The 19137-nt window shown below is 41.2% G+C and overlaps 2 protein-coding genes across 4 annotated transcripts; one reads left to right on the top strand and one right to left on the bottom strand.

Annotated features, from left to right (window-relative positions):
• The first annotated feature begins 127 nt into the window (after positions 1-127).
• Positions 128-8531, top strand: LOC120788976 (dihydrolipoyllysine-residue succinyltransferase component of 2-oxoglutarate dehydrogenase complex, mitochondrial-like). Its single transcript, XM_040125331.1, has 15 exons — positions 128-466; positions 3161-3194; positions 3435-3477; positions 4012-4076; positions 4171-4245; positions 4387-4442; positions 4562-4670; positions 5290-5442; positions 5563-5642; positions 5739-5836; positions 6093-6223; positions 6368-6441; positions 6550-6633; positions 6780-6947; positions 7317-8531. Exons 1-15 carry the CDS (start codon positions 404-406, stop codon positions 7449-7451), a joined length of 1368 nt encoding a protein of 455 aa, XP_039981265.1. The 5' UTR covers positions 128-403; the 3' UTR covers positions 7452-8531.
• Positions 8532-11309: 2778 nt separating this feature from the next.
• LOC120788975 (leucine-rich repeat-containing protein 74A-like) lies at positions 11310-18627 on the bottom strand. 3 transcript variants are annotated; one of them, XM_040125328.1, is made up of 13 exons: positions 18423-18627; positions 17832-18054; positions 17307-17482; positions 16940-17047; positions 16684-16777; positions 16496-16545; positions 16264-16345; positions 14990-15075; positions 14697-14891; positions 14472-14567; positions 14184-14312; positions 13912-14016; positions 11310-11853 (listed from the first exon to the last, which is right to left on the bottom strand). In XM_040125328.1, the coding sequence occupies exons 2-13, from the start codon at positions 18004-18006 to the stop codon at positions 11707-11709; spliced, it is 1443 nt and encodes a 480-aa protein (XP_039981262.1). In that variant the 5' UTR covers positions 18007-18054; positions 18423-18627; the 3' UTR covers positions 11310-11706. The 3 variants fall into 3 exon arrangements, with proteins under 3 accessions (XP_039981262.1, XP_039981263.1, XP_039981264.1); XM_040125329.1 differs by having other exon boundaries at positions 11310-11647; XM_040125330.1 differs by lacking the exon at positions 11310-11853 and adding an exon at positions 13020-13106.
• Positions 18628-19137: the final 510 nt, after the last annotated feature.

The raw sequence follows: 19137 nt of genomic DNA, 5'->3' as shown, positions 1-19137 counted from the left end.
GCTTAAATGAGCTTTATCTGTTTTCTTATCTTTGTTTTGGAACAGTGTGGTTGTGCCCGTTGTGAAATTTATTTGAAAGAATTTAAATAATATAGAATTACTCCCCTAATGCAGGCAATGGTACAGTCCTGTTGTCGTACAATACATTTTAGTGTTTTATCATGTAGGAATTCCCCTTTTATTTCACCCTATTCACAATATTTCTTAGGTTCTCGTTCACGGTGTACGAGTATGGTTTTTTTTAATCCAGTCCCAGCTACAACCGCCCGAGACCCTGGCCACCTCCCGGCCAGCCGCAGTGGTTTCCCCCAGCGGGACCGCCCCGGCGCCTGGGAGCAGCGATCCGCTGTACGCCGCTCCCTCCACGGCTGTCAAACAACAGGCACAGCCGCCAGCTAGCGCAATGTTTTCACGATCCCGATGTGTATACCGGACGCTTGGCCGGTCCTTGTCCACGGTGAGCCAGGTAGGTTTGGAATAATCAGTGAACTGGGCCTGCGTGTTAACCATGAGACTGTTCCTGCCGATTACGACGAGACACCGCCGGCTGCAAAGTAGCGTGCAGCAGACGTTAGCTTGTTGTGAAGCAGGGCCGCGGCTACCAGGGGCAGACAGACAGTGACAGCTTCAGAGGCAGCTCAGGTCTGTCAAGAAGCTGAGAACAGTTTCCCGTTAACTAGCTGACTATTGAAAAGGGAGTTTTATTTCAAGATAGTTATAAAAGCCGCGCTTAATGTTAGCTTTAGCCAGCAAGTCACCAAAAACTTGCTAGCTAACAAGTTATGAGAGTAGACCCTCTGTCACCTGTTCGTTATAATTATTGTCTTTTTATTGAATTTTTTCTCAGTGGCTGGCTTCACCATACACGCCCCAGTCGTAACAGGCTAACGTTAGCATGTCATGGTGTCGTGTGGCTGAGGTGAGACCGAGATAGGTGACCGAAATAGCCCGCGTCATGTTAGACGTGTGTGTGCAAGTGAGGAGATAACATGGCTTTTGCCCTCACAAGTTCAGCTGCCCTTTCAGTGCTGTGGGCAGGTAACGGAGCTGAAAGGTGATCACCAAAGTAATAACCTGTTTACCAGGGTTGAGCTGCACCTCTCCCTGCTTCGGGGAGACCCCGGTGCTAGCGTTGCCAATTGATTATGGATTGCACAAATGCACCCAGTTGTCAGTTTATTAGGTGCACTTGGCTAAAACTAATGCAGTCTCATACAACAGTCCTGCAGTGAATCCTACCTTCATGAAGGTTATGATGATCCGTTTTTGTTGAAACTGTAAAAGAGGTGTTTGGTTTAGCTTAATGATCTTTTTTTTTTTTTTGAGGCTGCAGTTTGTGGCTCTGATGAATTGTATTGAATCATGCAGGGAAGGGTTTCCGTTACTTAGCCTACCCTCACTGATATAAATAGGGGAGACAGAATAATAACACCTGCTATAAAATGCACTACAATTCAACAGCACCACAAACCGCTGCCTCCAAAATGACTACAAAGGTGAATTGGCACCTTTGTAAAACGAAGGTAGGATTTACTGCAGGACTGTTGTATTACACTGAATTAGTTTGAGCAAGGTGTACCTAATAAACTGGCAACTGAGTGTATAACTAGTGCTGCAAACTAATGATTATTTTCATTGGTGATTTGTTTAGTTTGAGAAACTGGAACCAGTGAATGTTGTCACATATTTGCTTGAAAACTATTTTTGATCGACTGACTAAATAATCATTTCAGCTGTATTTAGAGAGAGTAAGACTACTGAAGGGAGAATTTACTGCAAGGCAGTTGTGTTAGGCAGCATTACTTTCAGCTAGGTTACCTAATAACTTGACACAGTGTATGTTATGGCACAAAGGACTTTTGAAAAATCATTTGAAGGAATCCATCTGGAGTTTTGACTAAGGATTCTACTCAGGTGGAACACATTGAAGAAGTTAAAGCACAAAGACTGAAATCAAAATGAAGCTAAATATACTGGTGGTCAGCGTAATGTTGTACTCTCAGCCCTTCATGGTAATTTACACCAGATTCTCCACAGAGGAAAAATGATGGAAACTCAAGTGACTCATTGGTTGCATGTCTGCACATGCTTTGAACTGCCGTGGATGATTTGGCCCGTTTCTGTCAACTCCACCCTCTTCTGGCATCCCACATCAGTAGGCTCTGATGAGGGTCACCAGTAACTCCACTCGACACACAGCAGCGTAAGAGTAGCCAGAACTAGAAACCCCTGGTCAGTGGAGGCCTAGCCCTCAAATGACCTACACACGACTCATAACATACAGCAATGTAGCACAGTTAACCTTAACCAGCAGCCAGCATGGGAAAATCCAGTGTTTTAGCTGAAAGTCCAAGCTACGAAGGGTTGTCGGACGTACTTTGCAGTAAGGAGAAGCAAATGATCGTTCATCAGGTGTTTTTTTTTATTTCTTTAAAGTAGAGTTTTTCAAAGCTTTTCATGTTGGGAAGCCCTACGTGTGATGTTGATGTCTCTCCCTGCACCTATACAGGATGTGGTGCATAAGAAGGGTAGTGAGGAGTTTTGTGAGTTATTGAGACGTACTTACTGAAATCCCCCGGGGAAGATTTGGCTGAGGTGGTAAGCCACTTGTGACCAATTTAGTTTGTAGATGATGGCCTAAGGAACAGTGATGCTCATTAAATATAGGACATTAGCTGTGTGACATATGACATCTGCCCAAAGGTTTTGCTTTATATTATATAAGTGTATTAATAATGTTACGCTAGTGGAGGTGTTTCAGGCAATGTGGTCCACCTCTCCTGTATCACACTGCAGAAAACCCTCTGAACTGCACGGTCAGGTTACACAGAAGCTTTAAAAGTCGGTTTTATGGTGATTATTCTATTGTTTTTGTGTCCACACAGTCAGTGTTTACTGTTAAATCTATTTAGAAGACTTGCAGCTTACGTTTATCTGTTTACAATAAAACTGACCGAGGCCACAGTTTAGAGGAAAAGCAGGCTTCGGTTTGATGCTCAAATTTTGATGTTTCTAACCACAGTTGTTGGAGGGCAATTAATCTAAACTACACTAATGTAATTTTAAAAGCTGCCAGTACAAAACCTTACACAGATCAATTCTTGTTAAACTGATTTTTTTTTTTCTTTTTTTTTTTTTCTTTTAAATTTTATCTGTTCAGGCCAATAAGGTGCTGGTCCGACAAAGCGTATCTGGTAAGTACGCCTCTACATTTAGTATGTAGTCCAGTCCTTTAGGTGGTTTTGAGAACTTCCGCAGTAGTGCAACTACGACTTCTGCCTTTATTTTATTGCTCATGACTAAAGCTCTATGAGTGGGTCATCCACAGCAGAGTCAGTAATGCTTGTTGAATGGCTGACATGCCTGAGGAGCCCACAAGTGGTTAAGTGCAGCTTTCAGAAAACTCTCTCTTTCTTTCTCTTTTCACCTTGAAGGCCTCTCTGTCTGCAGCCGGCTAGTTTACAGGAGTTCTCAGCCGTAAGTGCTCCCTCCCATGTTGATGTTTGTTTTTGAATGTCCTTCGGTAAAAACTTCATCTGTAGAAAGCCTTCAGCACAATGGTACATTGTCAGTGCAAGATTCCTTTTTTTAATTCATGCACCATAAACTGAGCTGTAGATTATAATGTTGGTTACTATTGTGTGTACTTACTAACAAAGTTATATATATTGCTGAAACAATTGGTAAGTTAATTGTTCTAATTAGAGCATTTGCTGCTTTTCTCTATTTTATATAATTGTAAATTGATTATTTTGGGTTTTTGGACAGAACTAGATATCTGAAGATATTTTCAGCTTTTTGTGAGAGCCCAATGGGATTGTGATGAGAATTTTTCACTATTTCCTGACTTTTTCTGGACTAAACATCATTTTCAATTCATCAAAAAATAAGAGATTAATTAGTAATACAAACAATCATTAGTTGCATCCCTCACGTAATTTGTAGATTTGCATGTTGTTGTATTTGTCTAAAAATAAAAGTAATTGTTTTTTTTTTTTTTTTGACTTTCAGATGTGAGTTTCCATCATCAGCAAATGTGTTCCACATCAGATACTTTAAGACCTCTGCTGTTCACAGTATGTACTGCCAACAGCTTTCAACATTTTGCGCTGAACTCAACTCTGCTCAGTGTTTAACTCATAGTAACAGTCGTTTTTTGTTTTTGTGCAGGGGATGAAGTAATGACAGTCAAAACTCCTGCATTCGCAGAATCTGTTACAGAGGGAGATGTGAGGTGGGAGAAAGGTTGGTACTTGTAACTATATGATAGATAAAATACCGTCAGTATTTCACAGGTGTCAGTCTCCTATATTGTATCATCAGTGAGCCAAATGTGATCACATTTCTGCACTTGAAAAACATGCTCCTTCATTGTTTATGTTTTAGCTGTGGGCGACTCAGTGACAGAAGATGAGGTGGTGTGTGAAATTGAGACTGACAAGGTATGAACAAGAAAGAACATTAACCTAAAATCATCTGTATTTTTTTTTTTTTTTTTTTTTTTTTAACTTCAACAGGATAAGAAAAAATTATGCAAAACTTGTGTATTTTGTACTTCTAGACCTCGGTACAAGTCCCCGCTCCAGCAGCTGGTGTGATTGAGGAACTGCTGGTGCCCGATGGAGGGAAGGTAGAAGGAGGAACGCCCCTCTTCAAGCTCCGGAAAGGAGGTGTGCTTAGTAGAACATCGGTTATGATTTTAGCACGGAAGTAAATAAACAATAAGAACTGGGTAATGTTTCAAGTTTTCTCTATGCTGGTGCAAGTGTATCAGACAGTTTTTGTCAGTCAGTACTATAACCAACACGATACATTTTGGATAGAATTCATTTCTACCCACTGTGTTAAGTAGACAGGCTTTTTTAAATGTATTTATTTATCATCAGTGTAGAATGCTGTCTTCACACAAACGGCTGTGCCTTACCGTAATAAAATACAATATAAAACAAACACTGCAAGGATTGAAAAGATTTAGATTTAATTTCCAATGCTTGGTGCTACAGAATCAATTCAGTTGTTACTTAAAATATATTTATTTGTTATTACCCAGACTTTACTAGTAGTAGTTTTGCTCAGCATTAGTTGAATCCAGCGCTTTGGTTGTGAAGCAAAGACAGGATATGCTGTTCGCCACACTTTAATTTTAAAGCTCTGCTATAGTTGTGTGCTACGCAGTATGCGGTTTATAACCTAATAAAAATGTACCATTGAAAATGTATTGCATTATGACACACGTTGAATGATTATACCCATTCTACATCTGTCCTTCTTTACTTTTTGTCTCCTCAGCTGCTGCTACCAAAGCTGCTCCCTCCCCGGCTGCAGAGGCACCAGCTGCGGCCGCTGCAGCCCCTCCTCCACCTCCACCTCCTCCAGCTTCAATCCCTACAACCATGCCTACGGTGCCCCCAGTGCCACAAGAGGTGGCCTCAGCCAAACCTGGTGTGTTTCTTTCGCTATCATATAAATCTGCAGATAGCATTTATTTATTTATTACAATGTGTATACGTATGTATCTGAGTAGTTCACTAGAAAACAGTTTTTCCCCTCTCTCTCTCGTAGTTTCTGCTGTTAAGGCCACTGCTGCAGCACCAGCACCAGCACCAGCTGCTCCAACAGCAGGAGGCAGAGGAGAAAACAGGGTAACACACATTGGAAATAATTCAAGTTTTTTGTCATGGCCTACCAACAATGTAAAGGAGATGGTTCACAGACCTTTTTGTTCTCTTGCTGTCCAGGTAAAGATGAACCGTATGAGGTTAAGGATCGCCCAGAGGCTGAAGGAGGCTCAGAACACCTGCGCCATGCTGACCACTTTCAACGAGGTGGACATGAGGTGAGATGCAGCCGCTCCCGGAAAGATTATTCCAACTTTCTTCATCATATTTACATCGGTCTAAACCCTAGCCAATCAGGATTACGATGTCAATACAAAGGACCCCGATTCACATTTCTTAGCAAAAGTGTGCACGGAAAGTGTTTGCACACCAGTGTCACATGTGATCATGGGATATATTTGACCGAATGTACTTTTTTATAAAGATGTTTCCTCACTAAACAGATTCTATAATGTGACATAAATTTTGTTTCAGCAACATTCAGGAGATGAGGAAAATCCATAAGGATGCTTTCTTGAAGAGGCACAACATCAAACTGGGCTTCATGTCAGCGTTTGTGAAGGCTGCAGCACATGCTCTGACTGACCAACCGGTTGTCAATGCAGGTGAGACAACGCAGACTTACTTCCAGTGTGTTTTGTTTTGCTTGACATGGAACTTTTTAAGGTTTAGCAGGCACAGCCAAATATTATAGTTGTTTGGGTTTTTTTTTTAACTAAACTTTACTCCTGAAATGTTTTTTACTACAGTTATTGATGATACAACAAATGAGATCGTCTACAGGGATTATGTGGACATTAGTGTCGCTGTGGCAACTCCAAAGGTACGACTTTTGACTTTTAAACTTTACGTTTTTGTAAATATTAGGAAAATTGTTGCTGTTCAATGTTCAGTAACACTGACTGCATCTGACTAAAATGTAATTTTTTAGGGGCTTGTTGTACCGGTGATCCGTAATGTTGAGACCATGAACTTTGCTGACATTGAGAAAGCCATTAATGCACTGGGAGAGAAGGTAAAAAGCTTTGTTCTATTTTCTAAGATTATTGCATTATTGTGTCCTTTTTACATCTCTTAGATTGCTACACCATGTTGAATACAACCAGCATCTATTTACTTTCCTCACAAAAATGAGAAAATCGTTTGTGTTGTGCACCTCAGGCTCGTAAAAATGAGCTTGCTGTTGAGGATATGGATGGGGGCACTTTCACCATCAGCAATGGTGGTGTGTTCGGCTCCTTGTTTGGTACACCCATCATCAACCCGCCGCAATCTGCCATCCTGGGCATGCATGGCATCTTCGACCGACCCGTGGCCATGAATGGCAAGGTGAGAATCGTGTGTCCATAGAGACACTGCATTTCAAAAGAAAAAATTAAAACAAGCTATAGTTGTGTGCCTTAGAAAAGAGTGAAGAGTTACTTTAGTTTATCTACTGGGTTAGGAAAAGTTTTACTGGTATAAAAGACTCAGATGAGGTATGAAATGTAAGTTAGCTTGTTGTCATACCCAAATTATTAAACGTGACATGATACAAGAAACAAAAATAATTGCGTAAGAAGAATAATTATCAGGGCGTCATTTACTACATCTGGCTGGACAGGCAATGATGATATATACTAAAATCGAGCTACTGGTTTTCCAAATCTGATGCAGTCACACGTGAGTAAACAATAAAACTGCTTTGTGCTTTGGCAGGTTGAAGTCCGGCCCATGATGTATGTGGCACTGACTTACGACCACCGACTCATTGACGGCAGAGAAGCTGTCACTTTCTTACGCAAGATCAAAGCAGTGGTGGAAGATCCACGAGTGCTGCTTCTTGACATGTGATGTTTCTGCCACCACATTACTCTCATTTCATAGTTCAGCTGCATAAAACAAACTCCACTTCACAAAAAATGCCCAGGTTGCCCAAAATCCTACTAAACAACTCTCGGTGTCTTTTTAACTGTTGAGTCACACTGCAGGGGAATACTAAGGTTGTGTTCCAACACTCATGGAGTTTAAACACACCGTATAATTTGCAGAGATTAATTTTAAGTATCAACAAAGCAAAAAGCTAAAAAGATTGCTTACCATCTTCTGTCAGTGATTGTTTTGCTACATCTGATTTTTAGCAGAGAGATAAGTCATTACATGTCTTGGGACAAAAACTGGCAAACTGTTGAAAAAATGTTGAAGATAACTCACATATGGGTGTTTTATTAAACCCATGTGCTCTTCAGATAGACATATGAAGCAGTAGATAAACACTCACTGCATCCTTGTGATGACAGTGATTATGAAATAAAAATGGCTTTTCCAGGCAACTGCTGGCTGCAGAACTTTCTCCCCTGCTTCTGAGCCACTTTTTCCACAGCCGGGCCAAGCAGAGCTCAGCCAAATTAGTTCAAGATGTTTCAATGTTAACGCAGGACTGAAAGATTTCTTTGGTTTGCTGCTAGTCACTGTTACTAGCTGGTCTGGAAAAAAAAGGTTCCGCGACCAGAAAACCAGGTTTTTGTATGGAACGTGTATATCAGCGCCATGCCTTTAAATCCATGTCGACTGTCTGATGAGCATGTGTTCGGAGGTGACTCAGTTCAGTCATTCATGTCCTGTGTTGTTTTGATGTTTGTTTTATACCTTTCTCACTGTTGTCAGGCCATGGAAATCTAAAAATGTTGATCAGATTGAAATAAGCTTTTAGTTAAACAGACACAAATGAATTCACAGATTATTAGCAGAAACTAACAAAACACAAACCAGACACGGTTTGTTTTAACACACACACACACAGTTCGGAGGAATGTTCAAAACGCACAATAAGGCACCAAGTTTTTAAGTTAAGCTCCATGTTGGAATTTTCGTTGTGTTATCCTATATATAAAATACTTGTATCTATTTAAAGAAAAAATTTTAAAGATGAAACATCTCAAGAGTTTTATGTACTGAAACTTTTCTTGCACATTTCCTTCACAAACTCTGTACATACATGCTGTATTGCCATTAGTCCACCAGTGATTCTCTGGCACGGAAACCATAGGTTGATTCATTTTCTGTCAGTTCATTAATCCATTAATCAGCAACAGTTTTTAAGTTATGTTTCAAGCAAAATTGCCAAAATGTTCTGGTTCCAGACTCTAAAATGTGACGTTTTGCTGTTTTAGTTTGTTATATAATCGGAAATTGAATCCCTTTAGGGTTTCAACTGTTGTTTGGGCAAAACAGGACAGAAGACGTCACATCGGCCTCAGGGAACTTGTGATGGGCATTTTGAAGTTGCAATAGATCACTCTATCGGTTATCTGATTACACAGTAACTGATGATGAACATAATAGTTATTTGAAGCCCTATGATGGTTTAAGTCATGCCAAGCATACACCGCACCAGAAAAACTGTTGATTGCACACCTCACCATAACTTTCATCTACTAAGAACAGACTCTGTCTTTTAGAAAAGAACTCAGAACTATGACAACGGCAAAATAAAAGCATAAGGCTGAGGCAGGGAACGTCTTCATGTTCGATCTTGGCTGAAGCATTTTATCTCATGCCAAATCTGTTTTGCTGCCAAATTCTCTGCTGCAGATGAATTCTGTGCCAAACACTGATCTTCAAAGCCTCATTACCCGGCCTACTGCTGGGCTCTTGAGAAGCTCCAAATAATGGGATCATCTCTGACCAAGTCTTAAGGGTTGCTTGGCCTTTTATACCACTTCACAAACACAGGCTCAAGTGTGTGCAGCTGTGTATGATACCCCTTCAGTATTTCTGTTTACTTTAATAATCACAGAGGACAATTGGTCCTAATGTACGTCTTTGTTTCTCTGCCAGCACCTACACAAATGTCTGAGCAACACTGTTTGGAGGAAAAACACAGAATTCATTATGAGAAGACAAAAAACCCAAACATTAGATTACCATGAGAATGCTGGAGGTCCTAATGGGCCTGAATACAGCAAACAATGATAAAATGGTCCCTTTTAATTAAATTATTTACTTTTATTGTCACTCAAGATTCCACAAGCGCTTTCGAGATCATGTTAATTGGCAGCGTGTGCCAGTGGGTGCATAGATATCTGAAGGGTTTGTTGGCAGGTTTTTGTTTCGTCTTCGAAATTTGGCCAAATCTGTGAATTTCCAATGGGACTGCTCAATAAGATGTGGGTTTTAAGTCTTTGTGTTCATTCACATGAAAGATGACCCATTAGAAATTGGCAGCTACCTGTTTGTTTTCATTAAGCCACATCAGAGACATGATTTACCTAAATTATTCTGTTGTTTTTTCAGTCGTTTAAAAAGGCTAATTACATCAGTATCATTATATAAATAGTTGTATTTTAGTCCAATTTGGAAAAAGTGTGTTTTGAGTTTATAGATGATACCACTATGAACAGTCAGAATTCTCTATTTATATTTTTATTATCAAACTCCTTTACTTTTAAATAGTGTAGCACACCCTATGAAGTTTTTGAGTATGAAAAGGCTTCAAGTACTCTTCTTTCAGTGGAACATCTTCACACATATTGCCAAATACATAGCTCTTGTTTAAATTAAAAAAACGAATCCTAAAATCCTGTTGTAGTTTAAGGAGTAGTAGATAATTCAGTCTTTTTTATGTGTACACATCCTACGAATGCAGACAAGGACAACTTACGGGTTAAAACATAATAGCTTTCCAGCAACAAATGGCTCAAATCAAAAGCACAACTGCATATGGTGTATTGTGTTTAGATAAAGGAGTCCAGATAGCAAGAATATAATCAGATCTTGACAGAAAAGCATGAAATAGCTTCATTAGTTCCAGTAAAATGACGATGCTCGACAACAAATGCACAATTTCTGCAACCATGACTCACATTTATACATTGCTGATGGTTATGAGAAGAATAAATCAGTGCAGTTCTTGTGAAAAGGTCGTCCAAATTGAAACTACCACATTGTTATTACAATCTAAACCTGACACAGCGAACACACTGGAGCTCCTGTGCACATTTCCACAGAGACAGTTGTTCAGAAACACTAACACCAGACCAGTAACATTCAAATAAGGAAAGTCTATATGGTTGGGCACAGTATCATTTTTGAATAAACTACAGTATTGAAACCATTATGTTTGTGTTGAGTATTGAAACCCTGGAACCGAGTTTAATTTACGCTTCTATTTGTACACATCTCACAGAGCCACACAGCAAATATTCTACTCATAATTAGCGTTAATATCCCAGGGACCTGATAAGATGTTCAAAACTGTTGCTTGTTCACTCGAGGAGCTGAAACGGCTCAAAGGCAAATATACAATACTGAGAGTCAAATCTGTCTGCTGCTGTGACGTTACTCAAATATTGGCATAATGTAAACCCATTGAAGCCATTCATGGCTGAAATGGAAATGGCATTTTTCTTATTATATTTAGTCTTTGTTTACAGCTAAAGTTTTAAACTTTTTTCAAAGTTAATTGAATTGAAATTAATTGAATCTGGTGAGGTAAGTTACCTTTAACAAATACATTCACTGTAAAAGCCTAATCTTATTTTAGAGGGACATCTGTGGATGTAGTTTATACAGATACAAGTCACATGTATGTACAAAAAATAATTAATGTTGCTGTATTTTCACTACAAATCAAATTACTTTTTGGATGATGTAGAACAGCTGTAATGTGGAATTAAGATAACGACTTCTTGTGTCTGATTATTTTATTAAGATGCAGGAACAAGGGGACACATCACGGTATGAACCTGATTCATTACCTTACACAGACATCTCTGATGTACAGTTGAACAACTTTTAACAAGACATTACAAAAGCAGTTTAAGGAAAACCGTGAAAGAAAAGATTTCCAGTTTATTCTGATGAATGGTAATAGTGACAGAACAGTCTGAATTCATGCCCTGGGGCTTGAAACCGTTTCACTTGAGGATTGATGGAAGAGGAAACCGTGCAAAATATCTTCGGACCTCAGCCGACTGGAAGACATGGCCATCCAGACAAATTTAGTCTTCTGGCGCTCCCTGACCAGCATGTGGATGAGGGCCCCCTGCCTGGAGGAGCCAGGAGAAGGTCCAGACAGGAAGAAGATGATGATGAACAAGAGAGGAGTTCACGGCTCTTGACGGCTACTACAGCTCCTCAGACAATGATACTGACAGCACCGGCTTTGAGGATGCTGACAGTAATGAAGACGTATAGGAGAATGCTGATGCTGACATGGAAGTTGACCAGCATGTTGAGGAAGACGGCCCACTGCCTGGCAGATCCAGGAAGGAGGGAAGAGGTGACGTTGATGAAGGTGAAAGTAGCACTAGGTGATTCAGGTGCTAGTTTTCTGACAGAGACTGTATTACATCTCCTACACCAGAGGGTGTAGCGACCACTGGGGAGCTGCTAATGGAGCAGTTTTGTTTTAAGACACATGCCTCAAATAAAATGTCCTTGTTAATCGTTGAGCAATGACTTTAATTTATTTAACAGCTAGGCAGCTTTTATTACTGCATACTTATCAACTTTCATTTGAAACAAACCAAACAATCCACATGTTTCCCAACACCTTAACCTGATCAGTCTTTATTATGTGTCTTTACCTGTACTGTACAGGCAAAAATAAAAACTACTAAATGTATATAACTGAAATGGGATGTTTGTTTAAAAAGGTTATCCGTGACCTGATCACCCATGATATTATTGTGTTAAGCCACTTACGCGAGACACAAAGAATATATGCAGGTGAGGCGATGCATCATATCGTTGTCTCCTTTGTAGCTGTCTCCAGTTACCACTGGAGCCACCTGACTGAAACAGTTTGCACTGATAGATATCACACCTTGAGACAATTCACCAACACACCCTTTATAATCCTCCTCTGCAGGGCCTGCATAAGTAATGCTGCGCATGCATATTCATTAAGAGTGCTGTTTTTCTTTACAGGCCGTGTCATTCAAAGCTAACCGACGTAGCGAAACAACTAGCTTGCATCTGGCCCTATTCTTTCTCTGCTCTCGGCCCTTTGATGTGGATGCCGGCTTTCTCTTTCTTCCTCCTCTTGTTCTGTTGTCATACCAGAAGATTATTTTTGGATGGAGAGAATGAGGCAGCGGGCCCTGTGGCCCAGCTGCAGACACAGCTGGCAGTGGTGAGGTGGGTGCAGATGGTTGGTGTCAGAGGTTCAAGTATTCACACTGGACAGAATAGGGTGGAGCTAAGAACTATGGCTTTGGGGGGCAGTGACGTTGCAGGAAGCTGCTATTGGGGTACACCTGTCACTGGTGCACAGCGCCATTGGGCTTGTGACGTCAGTTCCTCCACCTAAGTACTGTTGCTTTTTGCAAAATTTTAAATTGTGCTGTTGTGATGACCCACTGGTTTGGAAAGTTAATAGTGCCAGCATATGAAGAACAGCATCAAAATAACAGACGTGAACTTTTATTTGAAGAGGTCTCATCTGTTATCCTATATCCTCATCGCAGAGGTGCTGTAAGTTTGTATCTATGACAGCTCAGCAAACTGACTGCAACAAAGAGAGACAGCTCAAGGAGAAAACTGGACATCACATTGAAGTCTGACATTCAGCACAATTTTCTGAAAAGGTTTACAGGTGGTTTGTTTGAAATTATTAAGCGATGAATCCACTAGTGTGTTCACAAAATGTTCTGGGTGAAGGCTCACTTCACCTTAATTTAAAAACATCTCCATAACAACTGAGCTGCACTGACAGATACAGTGAGATATGGCTGAAAGCTGTAGAAAAAGCTTGTAAGTGGACCTTGAGCTAAGATTATTCTGTCAAACTACAATTTTCCAAAGACAAGAATGAACTTTCCCGTTCTACAGTACACATGTTTTCCCACTTAACAGAAGTGGTATCCAAAATTTATCAAGGTTTTCAAAACCCATGCAGATGAATATGAAACAATATGCATGTTTAGAGTTTGGTGAGTGGAAAAGCATGTTTTCTTTCTAATGTTTTTCCAACCAGTTCTTTATCTTTCTGCATGGTAAATACTGGATGTCAACTCTATTATGATGCTCCTACATACACCAGTTCACAGACTAACCTGTAGATTATATTCGCTGTGCATTCCTTGTCAAACTTCCTGATCAACCAATCAAGCTGTCGCTGATCCAGCGGTATGTTAGCTGCCTGCACGCACGACAACCTTATTCTCTCCAATTCACATTCATACACAGGTGGACATCTGAATACTGCAGCTTAGTTAAGTAGTCTTCTGTGTTAGATTTACTGTATTCATCGGTGACGTGGATTAATATATGACGTTATCAGTGCGGTGTGAGAAGCTGTTAGCCTGACCTTTAGAGCCTTCCTGAAGGCAGAGGTGGAAACCGTCATGGTTCCCTCTTCATCCAAAGCCTGGAAGAAATCCATGATGCTCTCATTTCGCCCTTCGAGGAATTTCTGTAAAAGAATCCACATCATGTTTCAATTTCGGAGACATACGGAAAAATGCACGGATGAAAAAACTTTAGGATACTAGGGACAGTTTTTATAAGATCATGAGAATAGACATTTAATATTTTGTTATTATCCACTAAAATTTCACTAAATTTTTCTCCCTTCCAGACCTGAAAGATCTGGATGGCAGATAAGTTCCTGGTGACGGAGCTCATGACGCTGTACCGGACGTCCATGGCAGGACGCCTCAGACGGGCTTCTTCCAGCAGCTCCGCAAAGGCCTCGCACACAAACACCGTCTGCACTCATGCATACACAGGCACGGTTGTAGCTTAGAAGTCGTACTGCAGGCACATGTTACTGTCACATATTCATAGACAGACGAGATTCATATTCATACTTCGTATTTATATTTATACTACTCTGTGCTGAGGTGAAATTGATTTTGCTGCACTTACAGAAATATCGATCTCCTCCACTGCTGATTTTGTGTTGTTTTTGACTGTTTGGAGCAGTGTCAGAGCTCCGATGTTTGTCATGGGGTTATGGGAGAGCTGAACAAAATATACACGCGCACACACAAAACTTTACATGTAACATAGGTGAATGTAGTTTGTTGGAGCGTAAAGAGTTTAAAATCACTGATCAAATACAACATATAACACCGGTGCTTCGGGATTCACCTTGAGGACCCTGAGGGTGTCATTGGTGGCCAGACCCTGGCAGAGCAGTGTCACAGCCTCATCATCTATACGGTTACTGCTGAGGTCCAGCAGCACCAGCGTGCTGTTGTGTTTCAGTGCTTGACCCAGTGGCTCAGCCTCGATGTGGCCAAAACCGTTCCACGACAGCTGGAGCTGCTTCAGAGTCGAGTTTACCTGAGGGAAGAAAAAGGTGAGTGACGAACGGCTGTGATGGGAAGCAGGCCATTAAATACACACTGCAGGCTTGCGTTTGGGTGTGTTATGTTTGTCACCTTCAGCCCAGCACTCAAAGCCACTGCACCACGCATACGAAGGTGATTCCAGCTCAGATTTAGGACTTCAATACCTACATTTGTGGCTTCGAGCAATTGGAAACAAATTTAAAAGGTCACAATACGTTTGGAATTTTAACCCACAAAATAAACAATTATTTTTTTTAAGTCAAACTGAAATTAAAATATCTTTTTGCCACGAGATCAGTATACACACATATACAGACAGACAGGTGACAAATTAAAGGACAAACACAAAGTGTTTTAATAAGGTGTTGGGCCACCATATGCCACCAGAACAACTTTAACGTATCTCTGGACCTCTACTGGAGGATGAACACCATTCTTCCAAAAGATATTCCCTCTTTTGGTGTTGTGATGGTAGTGGTGGAGAGAGCTGTCTACAATGTCGGTCAAAATCTCCCATAGTTGTTCAGGTGGGATGAGATCTGGTGACTGCGAAGGCCACCGCGTATGATCCCGCATCATTTTCATACTCATCAAACCGTTCGGCGACCCCTCGTGGACCCAAACCATGCCAGCAAAATGCTCCCCCACAGCATAACAGAGCCACCGGATCCCCTGACTGCGGGGGTCAAGCATTCCGGCCGGTACGGTTCTCTTGTACGCCACACATGCACGCGCCCACTCGTCGAGAATATGGCGAAGGATGACTCATCTGACCATAACATTTTTTTCCCCACATCTCTGTAGACCAGAGTCTATGGTTTTTGCACCACTGAACCCTCCGATGTGCATTCATCTTTGTGATGAAGGGTTTATGCACTGCAACCCTACTATAATATCCCTCTCTATGTAAATGTCGACGGACTTTTCTTGACACAGTCTGATCATGTCCTGCATTGACATGGGGAAGAGTTGCTCTCCTGTTTGTCCGGACATATCGCACTAATGCACGAGCATCAAACCGCAGTTTCCGACCCTACTTGCTTTCCGATAAATCTAAATGCACGTGTCCCTGTAGTGACTGTTCCTATTGAAACAGAGGCCGGCAGAGCAGTCTTTGTGCCTGAAGCTCCTGCCATCCGTGCCCCAACAATGAACCCTCTTTCAAAGTCACTTAGATCTTTTCCTCTTCCTCCTGATACAAAATCAGAATCAACTGGGCCTGCTCAGCATTTCTTTACAGGCCACAGAGCTGACTGGATGCTACCTGCTTGATTGTACCGTGCAGTCTTTGTATATTCATGCGACGGATTTAGCATCTGCAATAAAAAATTCCCCCAAGCAAAGCCAGAAATGATCTACTGTACCCAACATGTCACCAAGGTGTTCTCCTCCTGTATCACAGAACTTGTTGTGACTGAGGTCCAGTTCTTTCACCACATAGTCACCCTTTAAGATAAGAAAGAAAATGTCGAGTTGCAGCTTAATGCACATTTAGATATGACGGTTGTCTGATGTGTCACGTGAACTCGAAAAAATGTGTCGGTGTTCGAATGCTCATTCACCACGTGGATACAATATTCAGTGCTTTGGACTAACCTTTAAAGCATCAGCCAAGTATTTCGCAGCAGAGTCATCAAAATCATTTCCTACGGGAATAAGGAGAAATTAATTTAATTACTAGTCCGAGAAAGCTCACTTGCACTCGTAATTTCTACTACTATTACAGCGATGTGCAGAGGTGCACATAAAAAAATCTTAAGAGGTAAAAGGACTTAGTTGAGCACCTGAGAGTTTGATGGATTTGATGTAATAATTGTCTAACAACATTTTGGAGATTATGTCTGCTCCTTTGAGGTGCAGCTGGTTGTTTGAAAGATTCTGAAGGAAAGACATTCAGTCATTATTAAGACAAAAAACAAACAAACATCGGTGTAATATGAACAGAATTATTTTAAAAAGGCTCCATTACTCTTGCAGCTCAACTTGTAAAAAAAACAAGCAGATTTTTCAGAACTGATGTGACACTTTTATAATAGTCACCAGACTCTGAATGCTGATGTTGGTTTGAAGCATCTCCATAAGGTAGCGTGCCCCCTCTACCCGAAGTGCGTTGTCCTCCAGCTCAAGGTTGGTGACGTTATTGTCGTTCTAAAAAACAAAACAAAAAAATAAAAAAAACAGAATTACTCATTAAATAAATGACAGGAAATACTGAACATCTGGGGAGTAAATGTCAGATCCCTTTTTTTTCTACATCTCTTTTTCTCTATCTGTTAACTGCGTGGAAACTTTAGAAAATGTGCACCATAACCTTAGTCCATAGGTCATGACTACTGAATTTTGGAGATCATTGTACACACTTTCTCGTTCATGTGAGCATGTAGATGAAAGGACCGAGTGCCCCTACTTGCAGTACTACAGCCAGAGCTTTGGCCCCCGGAGGGCCCAGTCCATAGTGGTTCAGGTTGAGGTTGGCTTCACCCAAGTGACGGAGGAAGGAGGAAACGGGAACGGTCCCTGTCTGCCGGCAGGCGTGCAGGTACAGCTCTGCGCGGGACAAATTCTGCGCCTTATTTGATGCATCTGAAAGGAAGTGGGACAAAACAGAGAAAAAAGGAAGAAGAGAGCAAGAGAGAGACAGGGTTTCTGCAGCGTTACTTTTTCCGTACCACACAGATGGAAATTTAATACCTGTTTCGTGGTCATGCCGACCAAAAGTATGAAAGTGAAAACCAGTATGGCCAAGAGTTATTTACCAAGTGCACCAATCCATTGACATTCATATCATATCTTTATCTCTCCTTCCAAGCAAACTGAGATCAATGCTTTTTAAAACTTTTCGAGACCTGCAGATACCCTGGAGAGAAAAGGAGGGTAGGGGTCGAAGACAATGCATCCATCATTACTGAACTGTGTGGCCGTTTTAACCTACCGTCCGTTTCCAGATCAGTGTCCCACTCGTCACCACCGTCCTGCTCTTGGTCCTGGGTGGACTTCTCCTGGTCCTCCAGCTCACCCTGGCTTCCCGTGGGCAGGGCCGGCCGCCGCTCTTCCGCTCCTCGCTCTTTGGGCTGGAGAACTGCAAGGGCCTCCTCCACCTGATCCATCACAGTCCAAGAACCCAAGACCGTCCTTCAGTACACCTTCACAGACGCCTGAGGGAGAGGAGAGGGGTGAGTTTTTTTGCTGTTACTGAAAGTTTTCTGTAGCAGTTTGAGCCTGAAATTTGGTTTTGTTTTTTTTGTTTTTTGACGTTTTAAGCTCTGTTTAGTTAAAATGTTCAGTGTAGTTTACATGACTTTGCTGAGACAATGAAGGACTAGCATTAATTATACCACAGAGAACGATGGAGGCGCCTGTTGGAGCAGTCCGACGTCTCTACGGAGGGGAACCTTGAAACTGGACCGAAATGGAGCTATTAAAGAAAGTATTTAAAGACGATGTGGTCTTTGAATTCACTTCTCTGTTTGCCAAGAATGTTACATTCCCTTTACCGTTCAAAGTAGAGAAAACAACAGCCTACCTGAGCGAGTTTTTGTCACTTCTTAAGTGATAAAAAAAATAAAAACAAAATGGAAAAACAAAAGAAAAAACAAACTGAACGTTAACCGCAGAAAACCAACGGCCGTTGTTGCTAGGGAGCGAAATCCTCGAGGAAAACAGTCCAGTTGAAGCGCGTCGACAAAAATAAGGATGGGAGGAAGAAGAAATGGAATGGGGCCACATGGGAAAATGATCTATCGCGTTTTGTCTCACAGTAGCTGGCCCCGAATCAGTCAGGGAGTTACAAGATAATCTGGTGAAGACAATTTGATCCATCGGGTCTAACGCGAGACATGCAGTTTCCAAAACATGTCCAGTAGGTGGCGCTGTTGACTGTAAACACTTTCATACGTACAGACTCTTTCCTGTATCTACAATACAATCGATGCATTTGAGCACAATGCCCCCACAGCAAACCTTTATGCTCCATTTTTCTTCTGTCAGGTCTATCAGGGGGTTTCATCCAACTCTGTTGTAAGGTCATTTTTAGGCTCTATACTATCAAGAGCTCGTTGGGCAGTATTAAAGTAGGCAATTCAAGCTTAAATACATGGGATAAAAATAAATTCTAAAATGTTTTCTGTCAAAAACTCAGTAGCTATCTGGTCTGTCTGCAGGTGGGAGATGTTTCTCCTGCTCAGCTCCGAACAAAGGGAAGAAAGAAAAGCATGAATCACCTTTTTTGCAAATGAAAG

The sequence above is a fragment of the Xiphias gladius genome, chromosome 4 (genome assembly GCF_016859285.1).
Source record: "Xiphias gladius isolate SHS-SW01 ecotype Sanya breed wild chromosome 4, ASM1685928v1, whole genome shotgun sequence".
NCBI lineage: Eukaryota > Metazoa > Chordata > Actinopteri > Istiophoriformes > Xiphiidae > Xiphias > Xiphias gladius.
Note: the sequence above shows the minus strand (reverse complement) of the source record. Positions and strands in the feature narration are given on the sequence as shown.